General features: G+C 36.9%; 1 protein-coding gene across 1 annotated transcript in view; it reads left to right on the top strand.

The window, feature by feature from the left end:
* Nucleotides 1-25458, top strand: part of INPPL1 (inositol polyphosphate phosphatase like 1) — a 1746155-nt gene that overhangs the window by 1701058 nt on the left and 19639 nt on the right. Inside the window, exon 27 of the mRNA XM_044073026.1 lies at nt 18798-18931. Within this exon, the coding sequence (XP_043928961.1) occupies nt 18798-18931 (134 nt within the window). The remainder of the gene's footprint in view (nt 1-18797; nt 18932-25458) is intronic.

Below are 25458 nucleotides of genomic sequence, written 5' to 3'. Positions count from 1 at the left end.
TAGGGTTAGAAGTAGGGTTTTGGTGCTTTACTTTAGGGTTAGAAGTAGGGTTTTGGTTAGTGTATGTATATGGTTTATTTATTTTGTTTGGGTAGGCAGTATGTAGTGGGAGCTGGAGTTGGCCGACTATGGGGATTTGACTTTTTGAATTTCGCGGTTTAGTGCGTTCGGCATATTCATGGTTCTCGCAGTACATGTCGGTGTTTTTTGCATTCGCTTAAAAGGATTTTCGCTAATATAATATAGACCCGCTGTAACATAGCAACAAGGGCCCAATGGAGAATCCTTGAGGCAGATACTTGGGGTACTCCTACTGTATCCCCTGTTAGTCATGGAAAAGACCCTGTAGCTAGCACTCTGAAAGCCACACATACCTTATTTCATTTTGTTAATTTTGTTTTTATTTATCCTTTTGTTGACAAGGTTAGTCCCAATGGGCTATTGCTCTCTTTTCAGAGGAGAATCAAGGTAGTATGTATACTACTAGGGTAAATGTGGCCAGTGCATTGGAGAACCCCCCCCCCCCAACACACACACACACACACACACACTCTTTTTGATAGATACCATGGGATCTTTCACATCCATGAGCTACCAACAACTCAAGTCAATAGGAACTTGGTTTAAAGTCTCATCCAAAGGGATGACACACAACAGGGTTGTAGCACTCTGTTATGCTGCACTGCACTGCAGTGTCAGCAATCCACTTACCTGGTGTGTACTGACACTACATATCCATATGGATAGCTTCTGCATGACATTCATATACTTGCAGATGAAGGGAGTACATTTCGACCTATTCCTGCATTATCACTGTATCCACACAATTGAAGTCCGCAATTTCAATGTCAAGAAGGGTTTGAAATTAAGCATCTGCAGCTGACATCTCCGAGTCTGATGAACATGCTACAGTGTGATTGTTCATAACAAGTGCAGCCTGTTGCATATATAAGTTTGGTAATGCTGCGGCTTCCCCAAACTTTGTTTTGTTGTTCCCTTCCTGTGACACCAGGATTTTGTGGCAGTCAATTGCTATGCAGCTAGTGCCTCCATTCGGGGGGGATATGTATGTTCGTGAATCACTCCAACATATTGATTTCCCTGATGTGCATCCTCTGCGTCCCTCATTTTAAAACTGTTGCTCAGTACTGTCTTCATTATACTCCTGTTACCAGGCAATACATATGTCTAGGTTGCACAGCCTCCTTTGTCTGTTAGGTGCACACACCCTGAGTATGACTGCTGGTTGCGCACAATTGGCAACCTCAACACAGAGAAAGTTTCTGAATCCCAGGGATTGTGTTTTTTCCTTAACTGCGACCCATATGACTAGAGTTTAATTTAGTGACTTTAGCAACTGAGGGAGCCAGGAATGGGGGGAGGGCAGCATTTGTTGGCACAGACATTCCAGGTAAGAGGCACTACTACTATTAAAGGAGGGTCCATCTTTGTCTTGGTGACATGAGGCAATATTGTACTCACCTAACAGTATCTGCTGTTAACATCCATGTTGCTATCAGGCATGGGACTTGTGGGTAGGCTGTTTACAAAATTTATCTGAAAAGCAGTATGATGCTGTGCTGCAATGCCTCAGTCTCCTTAGGAGGGGCATGTGGAGTAACTGATGGTCTGTTGGGGGGGGGGGGCAAAAAATATTTTTTTCCGCCTTTCTTCCACCAGTAATACAGAGGTGACAAAGTGCGCCTGCAGCCTCATGGATGTATGCACAGACAGGACACTGTGTAGTTCATAAATGTTCTTTATTAATAGCAGCATGAGGAATTGTTGCTTCGTGCATGGGCTGTGGATTCATGAACGAGTCTTCCGGTCAGATAGGAGTATACACAGTAGGTGGGGTTTGGGATCCCATGTGGCAGACATGGGAGAACCCAGCATTTGGAAGAAAATTAAATAACCTGTTCAGAATGTATTAGTTTGGAAAATAGTTGCATTTGGATTTTTTCTGAATTTCTACATTTCTTTAAAATTATCAGAGTAAGATTTTCAGTTTACTCTTCTTTGATCCTTTAGGTATTATGGTAATCAGTTTTGCATTTTGTACGAAGAAGTCATGATGCTTGTAAACAACAAATGACCCACCAGTTGTTAAGGGCTTATCCCCTGCCATGTTTTTTAAAAAATGGTCCCTTCTTTTTTTTTTAATTTCTCCAATTCTTGGATTTCTAATACTATGATGGTAATGGACCCTTTTCCTAAGTCAAAGTATGATCAAAGTTCATGAAATTAGTATTGTTTCAGTCTTTGATGTCAGTCAGAAGTGCTCTTCTCAGCACCCGCAATGTGCCCAGTAATAACTCCTCCTGTAATTCATATGAGGTTTACATGTATTGGTAACATATCCAAATGCGATTATAGATTTTTTTTTATAAGATCCATTGCTCCTACTATTATTGGAACTGCCTGAATATCTTTCTTCCAAATTGATCTCTGTTCTGCTTGCAAATCCTGATATTGTATGACTTTGTGTCTCTCTGTATGCAAGACAGTATAGTCACTGAGTGTGGTGATTTCAATAATCAGTGCTACTTTTGTTTTCTTTTTGTGGACCACTATATCTGGTTTGTGGTTCATGTTTCCATTGTTTTTCAGCCACTTCAATACCATAATGTTGGCACAATCTCCAGTGCAACAGTCTTGCCACATTATTATGCCTTTCAGTATACAGTCCTTCTGCCATTCGTATGTCACAGCCAGTAACGAGGTGTGCAACTGTTTCCATTTCTGTTTTATAAAACCTAGTGTGATGTCCCTGCACTGGCCCCAGTAATCAAGGAGCCTCAATCCTCACCACTAACACCAGTGAGGGATGCCTACATTGGAAGGATGACAAGTAAACACAGTAAAGTACAATTTCCCTTAAGAGCACACAGAGATCACAGTCAGTCTAAGGCTGGTTTCTGCCTCTTTCTCCTGATCCCCAATAGGACTCTCCACTGGCACAGCTGCAGGGTTAAGATCTATGCTAAATGTTCAAGCCAAAACTTCCAGCACCCTCTCTGCCCAGCCTGTGCTTCATGTCCCTGCCCAAGTAGCTGACACACACACACTTTGAGATTTGATTTATTTACAAACACACATACACTCGTGGGAAAGGCTGGCACAGGTTTACTAGCTATGCCCCCTTCAGCCTAGACTATATAAGGTAGTTATCATTGCCACCAACCACTACTTACCAGCTACTATAAAGGCCTTTACCAAAGGGTGTCCAATCTTACTGATTAATGTTATTATTATCCAAATGGTAAGTGTGACCAACAGCAAGGCTATTGGAGTGGGCCTGTACAGTGTCACCAAATACATATGCAAGTACTCTAAGAGCTTAAATATATCTAAACAAACTAACCACAATAAAAAAGTTTAAATATATTTAATAATAAATACTAAAAGCACAAGACAATACTGAGTAACTTAACACAGTGACAACAGAGTTCAGAATTACAGGAAATATTTTAAAACAACATTGCAGGACAGTCTGAAATGAATACAGAAAACATCTAAACTAATCTTTACTATATTCCTATCTCAGTAAATCTGAATCTTGGAATGATAGGAAGCTTATATCGTCCAAACCAGCAAATTGAAAGAGGTACTGAGCAGCTAGTAACCAAAGAAAAAAATCATTAGTTAGTATCCTAGGCCTGGTAAAATTTTTACTCATTCTTAAATGCTTCTACGATGAAAGGAATACACAAGTCGTCATTCTGTGTTAAAGTCTTCCTCTTTATTAATTCAGGTAGGTGAGCACAGTTCTCTTAGATTGAGGAATCAAGGTTGCAAGTTTACCTAGCCGATGTCTAATAGTGTCCCTAACAATCTAAACGTAAAATGGCCAAACAAATCTGTGAAAATTTACAGGAAAATTTGGCAAGGCTAGAGATTTCACTGTTGATTTCTTAAAAGTCCTTGTATTAGAGGCTCATGGGAAATATGCAAATGAACCAGTTAAGGCCATCCTGTGCTTAAGATTTCACATACAATAAACCAAATCAGTATAACGTTTTCGTTATCAAGCAGGAATGCTCCAATAGTATAGCTTAAAAATATATAAAGTATATAAAATATATATAAAGTAGATGCAAGACCAGCTAATGTTGAGACCAAAAACTTTAGAAAAGAGATATGCAAAGCCATCATTTGTCTTGACATTGCGCTTTTGCCATTGGGGCTTCATCAGATGTACCTTTGAAAAATGGAACAAGCTCAGTATACCAACACCAAATTGAGGCCTAACCAAATTGAGTCATAAATATGACTGTATAATGCTAATGTCAAGAAGACATTATGAATTAATCTGAGCATAACAAAGCATTATTATGAAAACAAGCTAAATTCTTGAGCTTTTCTTTCTGGGGTCACTAGTAGGCTTGGTGATTAATTCTTCTTAGGTTCAAAATGCTTTTTATGGAGATATGGGTGTTCCAGGAGGCCGATTAGCCAGTAGGCGTATTTTCCATTCAAGTTCATGGTTGTCAAGGATGTCATTGGTGGGGCCCCGAAGTTCCTTTTTCTCAATCATATCCTGGATATGAAATCGGAATTTGTTGCATCCTTTTTCTAGGTTGTGCTTAGCAAGGGCGTTGTTCATGTTGTTACATTTTAGCTCATGCAGAAGATTTTAACACAGAATGACAACTCACATATTCCTTTTACCATAGAAGCATTTAAGAGCGAGGAAGAATTTTACCAGGACTGGAATACTAACTAATGATATTTTTTCTGCTGCTCAGTACCTCTTTCAACTTGCTGGTTTGGATGTTATAGGCTTTTTATCGTTCCATGCTTCAGATTTACTGAGATTTTGTTGATCCACCGATGTGGATATCTTAGCAATAATAGGGTATAAGCAAGGCCACTGTTCGAGTGGTCCACCTAGTGAATTTTGGTTTAAGTTTAAATATTCCTATCCAACTCTAAAAGAAATACTATACCTAAATCTTACTTACAGAGCTAGGCAAATGCAGATAAGAAGTGCTGAAGATGGATGTTTTCAGGTCCAAAGACAAATACAAAATGCACAGACTCACTCTCTTGAGATAGTTCTTAAATTAATAATACACATAACTGCTGGGTTAGCTGGGATGACATCACTATTTGTCATCCGCCTCCAGTTCCCAGGCTAAACAGATACCAACAGAATTTAACATTTCTCAGTGAAAAATACTTATTTCTCAGACGTTTGCCGAGAACTGGAAGTCGTAAAACAATTAACACTTTTACATTTGAAAACTAGTGATTATTTCTGTTTCCAGACAATAGGAAAACCTCTAGCTGTAGACATTGTGTCTGCTTGCTGCACTGAAACACAGTGGTAAAACTCTTTACTTTTCAACTTATTTCCTTGAAGGTTTGCAAGTTAACTCTGTATGTTCCAACTATACTACCAAAACATACCTTTTCACAGGTATATACATTTCTGTTCTTTTCCAGTAGGGTACACTGTGGTTACATTCTTGAAGCTCAGTACATAACATAATAGTTCAACACACACTTCTGCACCAGTAGTTTAATATCCTCATATGATATAGTTCTCTTACATTTGTAAAACAAACCAATTGATCATATTAATATTCACAAATGACATGTGATTATGTACAAAATTCCATATAGCTGGGCTGGCAGCCTCACACTTCTGCATAAACCATATTAATATTTTCAAGTGACATATAATTATTTACAAAATTCCAGCTAGCTGGGCTAGGAGCATTTCTCTTTGCACACCTACATTTATGTGTTTTCCCTCGTGTTCATTGGACTTTGTAAACCAGTGTGTACTTAGCCCACTCTCTTTGGCCCCCCAGCATTAACTTTTCATCTCTTGGTTTGAATTTGACTGTCCTTAAAAATTCCTGCATTTGATCCTAATCAACATGAAGTTTTTCCAGAAGTTTTCTATACTTGCAACTATATTTATGGATTCTCCACATTTCTTGCCTTCTCATCTGGTCATTCACCTTTTATTCTTTCTTGTGTTTTTTTTTTTTGTTGCATATTCAGTTGCTGCCTGATTTTTATCTACTTGTGGTTTGATTTCCATTCCTGCTTGACTGCGATATGCTTCTGCTAGACTAAGCAGAGAAGTCATCTTAGATTTATTTTCACGTTTCAAAACTTTCACTAGGTTTGGGTCATGTGAGGTCAGCAGATATATGTGCAGTCCCACGATTGCATGTGAGGTCAGCAGATATATGTGCAGTCCCACGATTGCAGATCTATACATGTAGTCAATTTGAAGGAGGCCCATGTCTCTGTCGGAACAGGGAATATATAATCTTGATGTACATTGATTTTTATAAATCATTTGGTGAGCACGAAGCATCCTTCTTGTTTTCCTGTCTAATCTATCTAACAAGTTTTGTGGTCAGTCAGTTACTCCAAAACTGTAAATTAGGACAGGAAGAGCAAATTGGTTTATAGTTTGAATTTTGTTCCTGGATGTCAGTGCTGTTTTCAGGATTAATTTAAGTCTTCTAAAGTATTCCTTACCAAATTTTATTTGCACTTGTTCATGTTTTATTGTTGATCCTTCATCAGTTCCCAAATATTTATACACTCCCTCTTGCTCAAGTTATTTTATATCACATTCTTGTCCCAAACTGATGTTTTCTTGGTGCTGCAGTTTTCCTGTTTTAAAGGTTGTTTTTGCACATTTATCAAGACCAAATCCAAATGACATTCTTATATCATCAGAAAATGTTTTGACAACTTGCAGTTGTGCTTTTAGTTCCTCATCTGATCATTGACAAAGAGAAGATAAGTCTTTACACTTTTTCTAGGAGACACATTATAGCCATGGCCTAAGCTGTTAAGTAGACAGCTTAATGGGTTAAGGGCAAGACAGAATAGCAGTGGTGACAGAGTCACCCTGGAGTGTATCCCCCTTTGAATTTTTATTCCTGGGATAATAATTTATCCTTTATCATGGCTTAATTGAAAAGTGGTCTGCCACTGTTTCGTGGTCACTGTAATGTAGTCTATCAGTGTAGGGTGTATATTATACATTTTTAAGCACTCTTTTATCCATGAATGTGGGATACTAACAAATGCTTTTTTGTAGTCAATCCATGCCATATTAGATTCTTCCCCTTTTTACAGTTCTGCACTATGACTTTAAATGATCCTTTGTTCCATACGACTTTCTTTTATTGCCCTTCTATTGCCATAATTGAGTTTTCTTCTAAATGACTATAAACTCTGTTGGTATCAATTCCTGTGTATAGTTTATATCATCGGAAGGCAAGTTATTGGTCTATAATTTTTAGGGTAGCTTACAGGCTTACTCTTAAGAAGGAGCATTGTTTTTCCTGTTGTTAGCCAGGTTGGTGTTTGTTCAGGATGCGCATATAAATAGTTGTTACTCGTGGCTAAATCTTCATGCAAAGATGTTAATCCTTTTAACCAGAAGTTAGGTACTGCATCTGGGCCTGGGGTTTTCCAATTAGAGGCTTTTTTAACTTTGTTTCGGTCTCTCTGGGTGTTAGTTCATCCCATTTCATATCCTGTACCTTTAAACATTTTATTCTTTCTTTTACTACTTTTGTCCATTTAGCATCTTAGTTATGTTCCACAGGATCTTCATAGATACTTCTTCAAAATATATCTTTTTTTTTTTTGTGGCCTTTCAATTTCTTTTACCTTGTTTCCCAATTCTCTACAAGACTTTTTTGGGTTATCAATAAATTGCTTATGTTGTGTGTTCCTTTATATTTATCTGTGTTTCTTCTAAGATTTTCCACCTGTACTGACATTTTTAGTTTATTTGCGGTAGTGCATGATAGATCCTGATCTGTTCTAATACCGTGCATTGCTTTTATCACGTCTGTCTTTCTAAGTCGTTTTGTTGATCTGTTCCCTCTTCTATACTCTTCTAACAGTGACAATTCTTATCTTAATTGCTTTATAGTTTTCTCTGTTCAATACTTCCATGACGATACTCGATTTCTCCCCTTCCTTTCCCTTGCTATCCTGTGTTCTTGTGGTAGAACTTTATCAGTTATTAATTTAGCTGCACAGTAATGTATCTTGTTCACTTCTGTTATCAGTCCTAATTACTGTATTGATTTGTTTTATAAAACTTATGACTTTTTGAGTTTTACTGACGTTCTGCAGTCCATCTCCTTCATTAATCTTAATATGTCTACCTTTCTCTATTAAATCAAGCAACTCTTCTCTTCATTTTCTTGTAAACTGAAGGCACATTTTTCGTTTTCAATTTCCTGTGGGCATTCCACAGAAAGTTCTATTGCATCTTCTTGTGGCACATTCACTTCTGTTTCATCCTGTGCCATCCATTGCTCTGTGATATGGGAACTGACTGGCCTATCACTCCTCAACATCGACTGCATCAAAATTTCCAGTTTCCTGTTGCTTCCCTTGCTGTCTAGCTTCAAGAGAATGTTTACACTGTTAATTGTGGAAGGCTCCAAATTATCTTCATATGGGACCTGACCAATTGCTTTCTGTTCTACTGGTTTACCCATAATTTGGATGTCAATTGCTCTATCCTGTTGTGGTGTTTTCAGAATTAGATTTTCTGCACTGAATCCTTCACTTCACAGATACTCCATAACCTCAGTTTCTATTTCTTTAACTTCTCCATTACTAATCGCCTTTTCTAATTTTCCTCGTTGTCTTCTTTTTTGTATTATAAAGTTTTCCATGTCCGGATTCCTTTGCCTGTATTTCTCTTCAGATATCTTTGGTGCTGCTCTTTTTGTAGTGGTTAGTTTTGGTTTTTCCTTTGCATAAATATTACACCATATTAAATCTCTTTTTCTTTCACATGTCCATATTTCTTCTTCAGATGTCACTTGATCTTCCTTCTCCTTACTTTGGGAACTCATTCCATCATGCTATAATGTAACATTTGTTAGACCTTCTACACCAAATCCTTTACTTCGTAGGCACTCCATAACTTCAACTTCTATTTTTTTAACTTCTGCTTTACTAATCTTCCTTTCTACATTCCCTCTTTGTGATATTATTTTTTTATTGTGAAATGTTCCATGTCTGGTTGCCTTTGCCTGTATTTCTCTTTGAATATCTTTGGGGCTGATGTCTTTATATTGATTACTTTGTCGTTTGCCTTTGCATAAATATTGCACCATATCACATTTCTCATGTCCATATTTATTTTTTATACTTTTCAAAAATATCTAGGTTTTGTTGTTTATATTTCCATACTTCCTCAGGTGTTTCTTTTTCCAAACAGATCAACGTTTCTTGGTCTATATACTGTTTTTCACAAATCTGTTGTATTAATGAACATAACTTTTTATTGAGGCTTCTGACAGTTTTTCTTGTGGAAGTATTTTTCTTTCCTATAATTTCTGTCTTAATCTTTTTGTATATCTTGTGTCTGGAAATTCTGGGCTTGTTGCATAACAGTAACACTACATCATTTCTTTCTTATCCTCAGTAGTCCACTTTATCATCTTTATAGCTCTCCCTTGGCCTGTCAGTTTTTGTGGACTGCTACTTCCTTCTACTATGGGGGGGGCATTCTCCCCCTGGGCCTGGCCTGGCTGCATTGTAGGGATGTTTCTGTATTTTGAGGATTCTACACTGTCATTCTCCTGGCATCAGTGCACCTACCAGGATTGGGCACTTTTTATCCTGGGTCTTGTGCACCCAGCTATCTTTTTTAATTTTTGACCTACTTCTGTCCATGATATATGCTATATATCAGCGTCGCCTTGGTGAGATTTTTGTGATAAAGAGGGTCCACCTTGTAAAGGGACTCAGCAAGACTTGAGGATGAATTCAGATTCAGCAATACTACTCTCCTTTGCTTGCTGACTTATCTCTCCATTTGGACCCCTAGTGTGGTTAATATGGTACTAATATGGGTAGTTTTATGTTGTGTGAAGAAACATTTACAGAGTGGTAAATTTCCATTTGTTTAACACTTTTTTCTACATGTTATAAAACAAAATTATAATGCATCTGAAAACCCTCACATGATATGAAGCAGTAGAATCAGCTAACTTTTTCAGAAGTGAGTCTTACTGTCAGTTGTTGTTCTTCTTTCGGCTTTTCCCAGTTAGGGGTCGCCGCAGCGGAACTCCGGTCCGCTAATGATTGGCAGTAGATTTTTTTACGGGTGCCGAGGTGCCAGCTCGAATCCCAACCTTCAGTGAAGGCATGCCCATTCTATGCATGTCTTTCGAACGTCACTCGACCATGGGGAGGGCATGCAGAATCAACACAGAAGGCGCTCCAGCCGAGAATCGAATGGGAGAGCCTCTTGCTGTGAGGCAACAACGCTACCGCTGCACCACCGCAGCTACAGTTACTTTTACACAAGTATAGTTTATCAATTGTCATATTCTGATTTATTCACGTTACTTGTGTTTTAGGAATACATGCTTACTGCACACAACTATGAGTGTATTATTAAAGCTGTAGGCACCGTATTACAATAAAGATAAATAGCATTTTACAGTGTACAAAGTCCCGCAGACCAGTCTTTATAGTCGGTCACAATTTAATACTTAAACCAAAGTACACACAGCCAGCAACACAAGACCCATAACAAGTTACAACCCATCAAATTTTCAACAACATACATTAGGCTAAAGTGCTAATCTGATAAAAGTGATGCCAAGGACACAAAAATACTTACAGAATATGTCATAAATGTCTTACAAAATTACTGTCCTAACAAAGTCAACCAAAATATCACTATTTATAACTATTCACATCACAATGACTAAACAATCACTACACATTTTTATTGGCTCGAAGAAGGAGCAACTTTTCAAAGTGTTCGGTGAGTCTATTTCTTCTTGCAGTCAGCACTTGTCCACCATGACTGAACAGACGTTCAGCAGGTGCATTAGATAGCAGAGGTGTATTAGTGTTCAGAAATATCTTCTTGTTTTTAACAAAAATAACTTGTTTTAACTTTATTACTGACAGTAAGTGAGCCTTACTGTCAGTAATAAAGTTAAAACAAGTTATTTTTGTTAAAATTTGTAGAAAATGGTATGTTAGTATTGTTTCTTCTCTCTCATAGTTTTGCTGTTTGTTACGCATGTATTTCTTGATCTGGTAGTATCTGATCCACCAAGGATCAATACATTTTTCTAATAAACTCAAGTAAATAAAAAACGGTAAGGACTGTTCAGCAAGATTTAATTACTTAGCAGTTCCCCACTTTATCTCTGGAAAAGTAGTAACCTTGCTTGGTTTAGCATTTCCTTTAGTCTGTTAAGTTAATTTCATTGAGAAGAAATGGTGCTGTTTTACAGTTTTATCTCCTCACGTCAGTGGATGCCTTTTCGATTAGAGCTTATTTTTCACCTTGTTCCAGTCATCTTGGGCTTGATTTGTCTGGGATTTGTACTCTGCTGTGTATCAGTTACTAACTCTGGCAAAAGGGAGAACTTAAACATGCACAGTATCTCTGCTGATTCTTATTCTTGGTTGACACATCCATAACTTGGCATCACCCAGAATCCCTCATTCCCTTCACATGAATGCAAGCGACTAGTTACTTTAATCTCATTCTCACTCAGTAGTTATCTCAGTGTTATGCAGTGGCATCTGTAAGGCTAGGAAACATTTAATGTTTTATAATACACAGAGACCTAGAATACTGACCTGCTAGTCCAGCTAGGCATGTCCTGTTTTCCCAGGAAACCCAAGGTTGTATTCCCACTGACTTGCCAGGAATCAATGAAGTTCCTGCCCTGTTTTTGATAAGGGCTAATGGGATCTCTTAACAGTAATCTGACCTTCTGTCACATAAGGCAGAGTAGACCTTACACAAATGAATAAATGCAGTTTGAAGATAGTGCACTAAATGTTCAATGGGATTAAATTACAACAATGATGAAATAAAGTACTACTTTTACTAATATAAAAGCACCTTTGCACCTCAGCCTTGCAACTTTCAAGGGATCAAGCAAGAAGAAAAACAGACAGTATATATTCTAAAAACCCTCGCCAGTAACAATAATGAATCAGTTTCACAAGTAATCAATCAGCCTGTAGTAGGTGTATTCAGTTAAACTCTGCATTTATCCTGTAGGTGTTTGCTTCCTTACATCTCACTAGCAAATTTGTAATCAGTGTCATACCTGCCTGTATTGATAGCTTACATAAAATAGACATTGTTTAATTTGCTGTAATTGCCATTCTAGACAAGAGAGAGACTGATGAGCAAAGAGGACTAAAAGTTTGTGTCGTCTTAATATTCCAGCATGCTTTGTTTCTTTATTTTCATTGCATCATTCAACCTTCTTTTAGTCTCATCTATGTGTTTCCACATTGTTATAATATAACATAAATTCAATTTATAGTGATTAATTTACAGTTCTTGCACTAAAATGCACTTGTACTGTTACTGTGAATATCAGAGTCTACATTGTGACCGAAAGTATCATCTGCTTGGGTAATTATATCCCCTTCTTGTGGAATTGAAAACATTAAAACTAAGGTGTATTACTGGCATGAAAAACAAATACACTAACGTATCCCCTTTGCTGGAGCCTTTGAAAAGGAAGGAGCAAAACGTTTATTATACATATTTTCAGAAGTAATTTCTTTCGTATCTAGTGACTCTTAAATCACTCCTAGCACACATTCCTTAAATTACCCCTTAACATGTAAGTAGAACTGTCTAGTTTTTGCATAATTTCTCAGAGTCTGCATTTTCATTTTTATCAGTGCATGATCTTTACAGTCAGTGTCAAAACAATTAACCAGAAATATCTGTCCACTTTTATATAAATTTAATCTGAACCATCTGATCATTATTATATTCAGTGTCCAAATTTTTATATTGCTATCATATATACTGGATTTACTTTTTATTATTTATTAGTAACAGTTTTCTTATAACATTTCATGTCTAGTTTGATTGCAAACTTCCAATAGGCTGTTTCTGTTGCTCTTCTAGCCCAGAGGAACTCTCCATATGGAAGAGATGTCATCAGTGCAGGGAACTGAACATCTTTCAATTGTTATTCCCACCTTCCCCTCTGGATGATAAATATATGCCTGATCGGTTTACATTCATATGGTCGAGCTCACATTTCTCAACCATACATTTTACCAATTTTTCTCCGTGAATCCTGTAATGCTGAATGGTCGGAATGTTATTAAAACACCAAATTCGACATTTCTGACCACTCTACTCCCTAAAACGAATGCTAACATGGGTCAAAAAGGGGACATGATTTTCCGGTTCGAAACACTTGCAATCACATTTTTGAGATGTTGCTGCACTCCTTTCGGCCATACCCGCTTGACCATCCACCGGTCGATCATATGCACGTACACCGCCTGATCTGTTTATAAGACTAAAGGGACTAAAAACATTTCACTGTTTGTATCTTGTATCCAAATTCATGATCAAGAGCTTCCAGTGTCTTAATATTTTCTAGTATTTGCTGTTTAGTCTCTTTCCACCTATCCTTAACTGCCATAACAAATCACTTTTTATTCATGCACTTAAATACTTTATCTTATAATGTCCCCATAAGTTTGTGTATTCATGAGCTAATTCATGCATAGTTTGCTACTACAGCTTTTATCAGTTCACCATTACAACTTTTTGTTTTATCTTCCTTTATTCTGTATCCTGAAAAGACGGGAAACTGGCTCAAAATGTTCCTCAACACTAGAATGTCATTTTCTTGATTTATTAAGCACAAATTAATATCTGCAGATAAGATTTTATTTGCTGTATCTGTAAATATAATGTGAAGACAGCTTCTCTGGATGTCTTGCACCTGACCCTTCATGTGTATTTTTTATTAATTCTATACTATCAGGGAATACAAAAGCTACAGTTGTTCTATTCGTAAATTCCCAGCTGACTCTATAGAATGTTTTCCTGCATAGATACTTAATGGTGTTTCTTTGCATGCCTCTTCTTTCTGGATTAATATTGCCCTGTTAATGTTACCAGATGTTTTCCTTGTCCCCACAAAGCCATGTTGAAGCTGTATCTTTCAATTTTTGTTAAGATCCTTGCTATTCTCTTTGCTACTTTAAACACAAATTAAAATGGGTCTATATGAAGCTAAATCTGAATATTTTTTTACCCTCACAAAATGATTTCTTTTAAGATTCTCATGCTCACCCCCTTTTAAAATATTGTTAAAGCCTTCTAGAGCTTTATCAGTCTCTTCTTTCCTAACTTCCAGATTCCCACAGGAATGCCATCAGCTCCTGAAGTTTTTCCCTGTTGATAGATTATTCATCACTGTTTATATTTTATCTCTTCCTATTTTAGCTATTAATTATTTAGCCTCGCCTTCCTCTAACCTTGTCCTTAGTTTTCCATAATTTTCATGTGTGCCTTTTAATGCGTTCCACATTATTCTGGTTTATACTACTATTCATAAAATTTCCAAAAATGTAGTACCTCTGGTTATTTTTAACGTTTGCAGCAACTCTTTTTACTTTCTTACAAAAGTATTTCTGCTAAACATTATTGTCCTGTAGGAATGCTACCAAAAATAGTTGCTGAACAAGTTTTCTAAATGCATGCATATTATCCAAGTACTCCCTCACTTTTCCTTCAGAATTCTGCAGTTCATCCTTTTGCTCCTTGAGATTCTCCTTCTTGTCCAATACCTACAATATATTAACCTTTGTTAACCCCTCTAAATAATTCCTTTCACTGCTTTTGCATAGCTCTTTTTCTGTCATTTCTACAATGCTTTTAAGGTCCATTTTCTTTTTACCCCATTCAGTAGCTTCCCTTCAAAATTTCTTTCTTCTCTAATAACTCTTAAATCGCTGCTAGCACCCAGTCTGTAAATTACCCTCCTAACATGTAAGTATAACTGTCCAGTTTTTGCATCATTTCCTAGAATCTTTATCTTAGTCTTGTCAGTGCATGATCTTTACAATCATTGGATGAGTTTCAGATCTTTTGCTTAAATACACTTGCCCCTGTGAAATATAATTTCTATCCAGTCAAGTCCAATTATTGCATCTCATGAAAAATGTGCAAATTCTCGTGGAGTTTCTGCTAGTGAATTCACATCTTCCATTCAGAATATGTTCGTATATTTCTTGAAAAGTCTACCCTCTTATTTCCCGTTTTAGCTATCCCTTATACATTCTCACTGTTGCAAACAAGTTCCATTTTCAACCATAAATAATATCCCCTGTTGAAAATGATCCTAAGCTCCATAACAGTAATTTTGGATGGAATATAAATGCATGCCAGTATAATTCCCCTGCCAGTGAAGCTCAGATATAACAAATCTACAATTATTTTTTTCCTTCCCTGCTATTACTGTTTGCCTCTTGCAATCAGTATTATTACTCTGCTTTCCTTTGCCCTTGATGTTCTGCTGAATGTCTTCCTGAAATCCTTTGTCATAGTCACATGTTCATTTCTCCCAATGTGACTCTGCTGTAACTTTGATATTTATACCCTACAATTCTTAATATAATGCAGTCTTTTTTGTTTTTTTGTGTGTATCTGTAAGCCAATTTGCATTCCACATTAAGACTGACTTAAGCAACCATTCTGATAAAAAGCATTTACTCCCACATATTATGCATGACATTTTTTTTGAATATCTATTCCAATCTTGCAGTTTGCATGTATTTGCCAGTGGTTGGCAAGCTGACCTCTAGATGAACCAGTATCACATTTACTCAGACTTTTCACTTCATTAAGAACACTAAAGAAAAAAAAAACTATGTAGATTTCAACCCCATCCTGTTTTATTTCACAGAAAACACACAAAATCAAATGCACTTTCCAAAAAGGAACGTTACCCTTCCAAAATGTTGCTAAAAATCGACAGCTGCACCCTCAGGTGTTACCTAATTTAAGGTTAAGGTTAACCTTGCTAATGCACATGTTAGAGCCTGTGCTCCTGGTTACTCAGATTGCCATATTTTATTAACTCTGTTCCCTTCCAGATATGAACAAAAACAATTTGCATTCTTTCAACCATTCAGTCTTAAGAAAAAGTACACTAGGTAACCTTAAAATAGATTTTGCACTATTAAATTTAATGTCTTATAGTACTAAGGCCTCTAGCAAGGTATTTGCTTGTGTGACTATTCACTTCTCACAGCTTCAAACTTAACTTCTTACTTTTGTGTTTATAATTCACCCGTACCTATTTGAATGTTAATTGTATTATATCAACCAGAGTCACTAAAAAGCTCACTCAGAACACTGTCCAAACCTCTCATAATTAATTGCCTGCACCAGGCTGTTTTGACTTTTGCTAAAAACAGGTGGTAGTTGAAAACACAGCTAGTTACTGTGCAAATGCAAGAAAGAACTACAGTTCATGTTTTTCATAAATTTCTCATGTTTAATTCTTTTCATAAAAAATATCTGCAGCTTAAACCAAAAAGCATTAATCTAGACATCCAAATCTGTTTAAGTAGGAAAAGTTAGTGTCTTGTAATTATGTGTTTAATATGATCAGTGCACATTTATATCCAACCAGCAGCTAAAGCTATGAACTGCATCTTTCCAGAATTTATCTTGTTACAGATAAAGCTGGGCTACATTGCAACTAAAGAGTACTATACTACTACTATATCAGTAGCATATTTCTTCCTTTTCCCCCACTTCACATTTAAAATAGCCATGACTGTGAACTATTTAGTACTACATTATACTTTCAATAACAATCATTTTACACTAGAATTTTTTATACAAGTATTACTAAGATCAAAAAAAGTTTTATTTAGTCAGTTCTTCAGTCCATTTAGTGTCTTTGTAAAAGTTAATGACAAAGTAGGGTTTATGCTCTACCGTTCTGCAACCAATATAATAGTCATCATACGTCCAGTCTTTTTGACCTACTTCTTGCTGAACCACAGTTACACATTTTAAACTACAATTATTGGGTTGATGCTTTATAGGTTTCCCACTTATTCTCCTTGTTTCTTGCCTTCTTCACAATTAGTACGGTCTCCCAACACCAGTTTCTGGCTGAAGTCCAAAGTACTTCTGATTCATCTGGTCAGCCCTTGTCTTTTTCTTTGTCAGTCAAATGTGTTTCTTTCAAACAGTGGTGGCAAAGGCTGTCTCTGAGCTTTCTTATTGATAGAATGTTGAAAAGCAGTGTACCCTTCAGTTTGGTGGCTCACTTTTATAATATACACACACACACATATATAATATATATATATATATATATATATATATATATATATATATATATATATATATATATTTTTTTTTTTTTTTTTTTTTTAATTTCTTCCGTATCACATTCTCCTTCCAAATAAATTTTTTATCCTCTTGGAGAAGGTAATCTGAAGACAGCTGGATGTAGCAACTTTAATCTCACATCTGCCTTTCCACATCCCCTGATTGCTAGAATAATCTTCTTTCCCTCTTGGTGGTGTACAGTGAATAATAATTTCCCACAAACATTCTGGTATCCCCAGTTGTAATACTTTTCCCTTCTTCCACAATTTTGTAAGGAACAGCACTTTCTAATAGTATGATTGTAGTTTTCTAATGTGTAGGTATTGGCAGCTTTCTGATGACCAGATTTAGAGCATACACACAATGTGCCCTCTCAGTTAACACATTTTGCTGTGAAACAGTAATCCTGCTGTGTATTTGTACTTTCACAAAATTAGTAAAGTCCACTACTTCCAGTTGCTGTAGTGCAGCAAAGAAATTTTAGAATTTCTCTGCATGCAGTTTCTTCTAACGCTGCTATTTTTTTAAACATTTCTTTTTGAGAAGCCACATGTTTAGCCAGTTTACTTTTATTTCATTTTCTGACTTCTACAGTTTCATCAGCCAATTCAAATTTATACTTAAAGCTTCTGTGTGTTCTGATCTATATATTCCTTCAGTGTCCCACATATTTTAAACAAGTCTGAATATATTTTATTTTTCCTTTAAATCAATGAAAGTCATGTCCTGCCCTAAACATGCAACCTGAACAGCAATTTGTTGAATAGCTGCAAGGTTCATTCCGGCCAGAGGTTTTTCTGTTATGATCAGTTTCCCTTTTTCCAAATTTCTTCTTTGCTGTCATGCAGGCAGTGTAGTTAGTAAGTGAATTTTACCAAACGTGATCATTTTTACCATTTTTTTTAACAATGTGTTCACACTGGGCAAACACTAATCAACATGTTGTTTAGTCAGCCTCAATCATTGAAGTCCTTTAGGACAAAGTTTCAGTCACCATTTGCTGTAATTCAGATCCACTGCAAGTTTTCAGCATTTTTTATGTCTGAGAACCAAAGAACTCACTGGGCATGCTAGTCACTTTTAATATGAGTACTTTTCCTTATAGTTTTAGATTTCTGACATTGGAGATTGTATTTTCTTGTACCATAGATGGTATTTTATAAATCATGTAGAACTATGAGAATATTATTGTTAAGTTATTAAGAGCATTTACAGCTTAAGGTTTAAATGAATTTGTAGTGTGAAACATGTATTAATGGCTCTCCCCTCAAAACATTTATGTTTTTTGATACTTCAGTCACTTGATGGATGTTATTTAAAGTCTTGATCATTAATGTGCTTTAAGGAAAATGTATATAATAGCAGAGAGTCAACACAGAATTGTCTCAGGAAGTACTTGAAACATGAAAGTTTACATTTTGTACAGCAGTAGAATACTAGGAGTATTACTGGATCCTGAATTTTGTTTTACTTGTATTTTGAAAGCTTGCAGATGTGTTAGAACTGACTGAAGAAGGAAGAATGAAGTGATTGAGAAGTTTGCTGTTACATTTGTTATTCTAAACTGTTCTAAAAGAAAATTGCTAATCTCTGCTCTTTGTATTTGTGGTTTCTTTTCTCTTCCCAGGCAATTTGTCATGGAGGGAGCAGCAGCTCTAGTCTTTATGAATCTACTGTGGGAGAGTGGCTGAGATCACTTGGACTGGAGAAATATGAGGGTGGTCTAATTCATAATGGTTGGGATGACTTAGAATTTCTCAGGTAAGAATTTCCAGTTTCAGAGGCTTATGGGAAAAGTCACAGACAGGACCAGGGGTTTATAGTATAGAGAGACATGATCATTTGCTTTTAAGAATGTAAAATATTATTTCTCAATTGCTGTTGTCTCTCTAGTATGATGCACAATGGATGCACAATGGAAACCAGTAGTTTGGTAAGAGTTCTGATTTTCATATACAATATTGCTTAAAGAATTTCTGTTCACATAAGAGACTTGTTTGCCCTTGAAAACTGTAACTGGGGTAATAACATCTTATCCATTAGGTATCCACTTGAAAAAATATTGTTGCGAGTAAGGCCTTTATGATTATTTGCTCACCCTTATAATGCTTCTGGTAGTCCAACAAGTTTCCTGTAACTTCATTACTATAAATTGGTAGACATCTGTTTTTCTAAACTGTTGCTTGACTCAGTAATTCTTCAAGCATTAAAATTTTGTTGCATTTTTCCTGCTGAGTTCCCCACTTCAAATACCTATTGCATGTGCTAATCTCTTTTGTTACGTTTTCTGTTCTTATTTGATACTGATGTAGATGGATGTTGTACTTTTCATTCTTTTTTAATAAATTTATGCCAACTTTGTACAAATATTTTTTGATTGATTTTTTTTTGGGGGGAGGGGGTGACCCAGTAGGATTCTCTATTTAAATAATTTACTCTGGGTCACAGAGTAAGCCAGGGAAGACTGAGAGAGTCAGAGGATTAGAGGGGTGAAACTTGTTAGTATTGATCGTGCTGTCAGACTAATTTGTGGAAATGCATCTTGTTTGACAAGTAGTTGGGTTACTGCACCTTTATTGAAGACATGCATTGTCTCTTCTTCCAGACCTTAAATTGTTGAATGTTGTAGAACTCCTACCAGAATTAATCACCACAACAAGTGCTATTTAATACACAATTACACGTGCAGTAGTGAATGATTTGAAAAACGTCCCATTGAATCGCAAGACATTTACTGGTTAGCTAGATATATTTTTTTCTCCACCCTTAAAGTTTGGAACACCATTTGGCTTAGATTAAGATTCACTGAAGAAACCTAAGAGTGTACTGTTGTGTTTAGCCAGAGGGATATTTGGCTTTGTTTCTTTGTTGATTTTCTGTGTCTGTATAAATTCATCACATTTGTACAACACTTGGTTCATTTGCACAGAGCTTAGCAATGTTTGGTGATCACGCTATTTAAAATGGGGGGTGGGGGGGTTGCTGATTTAAAGACCTATCCAAACCAGATAAGTACTTTAATTTGCTGCAGTCCACTTCTTCTAGATATTAGAACTGTGATGTTTTACTGCATTATTTGTTGAGATGCCTGCAGTTTTTATCTTCTTTAAATGGTCTTAAAGTTAGAAATGTTTGGTCTGCACTCTAGTGGGAGTAGAGGGCAGCCTAGTCTCCTCTGTGCTTAATATTCACTGAAGAAATGTAAGAGCATGCTGTTGTTATTGGCTAGAGGAGTATTTTGCATTGCTGGTTGATTTTCTCTACCTGTTTAAAATTGCTGCATTTGGGCAATGATGCTCATTGTTCCATGGCAGTTGGCAGTGCCTTGTACAGATGCAGGGGATTAGAATCTCAGTTTTTCTTGTAAAGCCAACGTGTGAATTTTCTTCACTATATTGTTGCAGAACAAGCACCTGGTTTGTGCATAGAGGAACACTGTCCCACACATTTAGACCTAGTTTGTAGTCTTTGCCTCTATGGAACCCAATTATGTCTGCTGTAAATCCGTCATGTATCCCCGTTAGATGACACAATAAGTATCTAGAAATGTGGATATGCAATTTCCTGCTCTCTAATCTCTTTAGCCAGCTTGGTGGAAATGGCCATCCTGAGACAATATAACAATTGCCTCATGTATGCTCACAACCACCTAATACTTAAGCAAACTGATCCAGTGTGTTAGAGATGTAGTTATGCAAGTCTCTCGCATACAGACACTACTTATACCAAACAGGTTGCTAGAAACACACTATATCACACTACACCCTCTGCACATAGTACAGACTAGACACTTGGACCCATATATGCAGAGGCTATTAAATACAATCTTTCTAAATCTTAGAGGCCTCCCAGATGCAAACGTAGCAGCAAGTACCCTCAACCACCTTGAAAACACGCGATCCAAGCAGTACCCATCATGGAGCATGAGCTTTAAACTCATGGTGTCTCAATTCAAAAACCTATAAGGCAAACCTATACACAGCCAAACATCTTAGTCATAGATTCCACTGTGAGACACAATGATGCAGCACTCACCAGGCTGAGCAAAGAGGGGATCATGGCCAGCTGCCTTTTGGGAGGCAGTATTCGCCAAACACACACACACAAAAGTCCTTGCACCAGAAGTGCACATGTGACTCAAATATAGTGCATTTGGGAGTAAACAACCTGAGACATACCTCCCTGGACTAAATAAGGAGACAAATGATGGACTTCTTAGAATGTATGTCTGAGGTATTCTCTAATACTGAAATACTCGCCTTAAAGATTCACTTAAACAAAGATAAAAGTATTAACCTAATTGTTTTATATATCCCCCCCGGGAACAATGTCTATACATTGGAGAATATACTAAACTGGCTAATGAATAACTACCCACAAGAAACTATAATTATGAGTGATGTTAACATTGATTGGTACCTATGCTCTAATAATAATAACCCCACTAACATCAACCTTCATGGTTACTCACAAACAATTACTACATCCACCAGAATGGGAAACTCTAATCAAAAAGAAAGCATTCTTGATTGGATCCTTATAAACAGTCACCCTCACACATATACGTCCAGAACCCTGCCTAATGAAATTAGTGACCACCTTATCACATATATTACTAAAAATAAACCAGACCACTCCACTGTCCCAGTCTTTAGATCTATAAGAAACAAAAAAAACTTTGACCTCATAAAATTTAAAATGAGCTGCAATCCTGTAACTGGACACCACTCAAATATCTTCCCCTAGATGAAGCAGTAGAACATTTCAATACCACCTTCCTATCCATACTAGATACCCATGCCCCCAAAAGACTCATCAAAACCAAAACAAAGATTGCCCCGTGGCTCTCAACTGAGTCTAAACTTAAAATAAAACTCAGAAATAAAGCTTGGAATACCTGGCGTAAAACCAAAACAATCCTAGACCGTACGAAATTCCAACAACTAAGAAATGCAACGAAAAAAGCCATAGTAGCTGACAAAAAAATTTTTTATTGTTTGTTACAGAATAAGCACCAAAATAACCCTCAGAAATTCTGGGCAGGCTTGAATAACCTTCTCCACCCAGGTAAATCATCCACTCCAACTCCTGAAACAGCAATGGATAAAGACCCCATAGAAATAGCCAATACCTTCAATATGTTCTTTACAAACATTACCAAAACCTTAGCCAACCAACTATCCTCTTGTAGCCAACCGATCATGGAAACACTACCACAACCTTTAAAGACCTTCTTCCTAAAAAGTGTCCCTACATCTTCAATAAGAGCCCTTTTACAAAAACTTAAACCATCTACCCCTTCTGCAGACCTACTCCCACCAGAATACCTTCAAAAAGCTGCAGATGTTATAGCCTATCCAGTTTCTATCCTCATTAATCGAACTTTCTCAGAGTCAATAGTACCAACTTTATGGAAAGTATCCCATGTAATACCACTCCATAAAGGAGGGACATCCACTGAATTATCTAACTATAGGCCCATAGCGTTAATGTCCCCATTAGCCAAAATTATGGAAAGATGTATGCACAAACAGCTACTCCACTATCTTATCCATAACAACCTACTAGCCAACTCCCAGCATGGTTTCAGACCCAAACACAGTACCACAACTGCCCTTCTCTCCTTCACTGACACAATAAACCATAACCGTAATGACAAGAAAGTGTCCTCTGCCTTATTTCTAGACCTATCAAAAGCATTTGATATGGTCAACCATCAACTACTCATGGAAACCTTAAAAAACCTTTACCTGGATAACTTGACACTAGACTGGTTTAAAGCCTACCTCTCAGACAGGAAACAAGCAGTATTGTGGCAGAATACTCTCTCCACTTTACTACCAAATACCATTGGGGTCCCTCAAGGGTCCATTTTGGGGCCACTTCTTTCTCGGTCTTCATTAATGACCTCCATACAGTCATTCCGAGGCCACCTGTATTCGATATGGATGACTCAACACTGGTTTGTTCGGATACATCTCCAGACAGACTATTAACTAAAACCCAAAATTGCTTCACCAAAGTCGAAAACTGGCTATTAGGACGACAGTTAATCCTAAATCCTAAAAACTAAATTATTGATCTTTCAACCAACTCACAAAATCACCTTATTGATGTCTCCATAACATCCAAAATGGTACTATCATTTCCCCAGACCCCCACACGAAATTGCTTGGAGCTACTATTGATAATAAACTGAAATTCACATACATATCAACCTGTCCATCAAAACAGTAAACAAAAATTAGGATCGCTCTATAGAATTAAAAACTTCCTAACACCAAGTACTAAAATCACCATTGCCCAAACACATTTGCTCTCCACCCTTCTTTATTCATCTGCAATATTCACCAATCTTAACAAAACCATACTTGATAAACTATCCAGCTCATATAATCATATAGCTAGATTTGCAGCAGGAACTCCATACAGGACCCATCACTGCACCAACCTCAAAACCTAACATGGATTGAACTCCCCGACCTTGTTAGAATTACCCAACTTACTGAGGTATATAAAATTCTCAAAACCCCAACAATTGTCCTTCACTTCAGAACCTAGTCCTTCTATACTCTAATCTTAACAGTCTACGTTCTGCAAACAGACCACTCATAAAGATGGTCAAAGCTTACAATACTGGAGGAGATGCACTCTTTCCAAACGCCGTTGGAAAAGTCTGGAACTCTCTTCCCACCAGTATTCTTTCCTCTACCTCTCTACCCCACTTCAAGAAACAACTGTTTCACCACTATCAGAAGCACTGGCTTTGCCAATGCTCATCTCCTGACTGACATTTCCTAGTCTCTATTATCTACCTGAATTGTTCATTGTCTTCATTATTTTATTTCCTTATATGCATTGTTATCAAATGAATTTTGCAACCTGATTGTTTGTTTGATATTTGACTGTTTCTCTCTCTGTAATATTATAATTTTGGAAATGTCTGTATTTTGTATAATGTTTGGAGCTTTTCTCCCCGGGCCTCCGCTGAAAAAGGACATTGTATCCAGTCGGATTTTTTTCCCGGTTAACAAATGTAAAATAAAATAAATAAAATAAATAAAATAGGTAGGTCTGAACCAAGCCCTGAACAGCATTTTACCTTCACCTAGAATGATGCTACAATAAGAACAAAAATGATTTTGACAATTGGCAGAGTTTGTGATGTCATTTGATGACGGTACAATATATCTACCTAGGAGGGCAAGGTAGACAGTCATAAATGCTTTCCCATGGATGGCCTGCATCTGTCTCCCTAAAGCTTTTATATGTTAGGAAAAACCTTGTACCATGTACTTGTAAGGTAAATGCCATAACCATTACACCAATTTCCTGACAAAAGTGACCCATTCCCAAACAGGAGTCGAACCCTTGCCGCCTGGGTGAAAACCAAGAATCTTAACTGCTAGACCATATGGTACATCCCTTATCCACCTCCATAGTATTTTTTACGCAAAGTCAGTGTACAGTGTAACATGGTAAAACAAAATTCTGAAAACATGAAAGTATTACTGCTCAACTCTAGGAGATGAAACAGAAAAATACACTCTGTACAGACACTCCTTACCCTAGAATGCATTGATATTTGCATCATCACAAAGATCTGGTTCAAGAATATTGAGGACACACCATCAGTGCAAGGTTTCAATGCTTACCATGCTTTCAGATCCACCACACTTGATGAAAGCACTAAAGGCAGCACTGTCTCAGTATCCGTAAAACAAAACTACACCTCCAAACTAAGCAGTATAATGACCTGGAACTCCTCCATGTCCAACTTACCATTAGCAAATTCCCAAGTCACATTTTAGCCAACTATAGGACCCCCTCGGCCCATGACGCCTACCTATCTAATATGGAAGCCCTAAGCATTAAACCAAACATTCTCTTTGGGGACTTCAGCTACACTTCCATTAACTTGGGAAAGTTAGACATCCCTACACATGTATGCCTAGAGATTTCTGGACATCATCAATACTAATTCACTGGACAAACTATTCTTACCACAGTTAGGTGCAACAAAATCTTGGACTTTGTTCTTACGAGTCTGTAACACCCTCCCTAGTCAAATGAGTCAAATTAACTTTAAGACTAAACCTGGAAGCATCCTCCAATAACTTGTTATTCAGAGATTATGCCAAAACAAATTTATTAAAGTTGAGTAATGACATGGCAAAATTCAACTTTCCCTTTCACCCTGAGAACCCCAGCACAAATGTGGAATCCTTCACCACCAAATTCTATGAACATGTAAATAAATACATAGACATGTCTGTCTTCTGAAATAA

Source organism: Protopterus annectens, chromosome 5.part1, assembly GCF_019279795.1.
Source record: "Protopterus annectens isolate FY-2018-M chromosome 5.part1, PAN1.0, whole genome shotgun sequence".
NCBI classification, from domain to species: Eukaryota; Metazoa; Chordata; order Ceratodontiformes; family Protopteridae; genus Protopterus; species Protopterus annectens.
The sequence above is the reverse complement of the archived record's forward strand: the minus strand, read 5'-3'. Positions and strand labels throughout refer to the sequence as shown.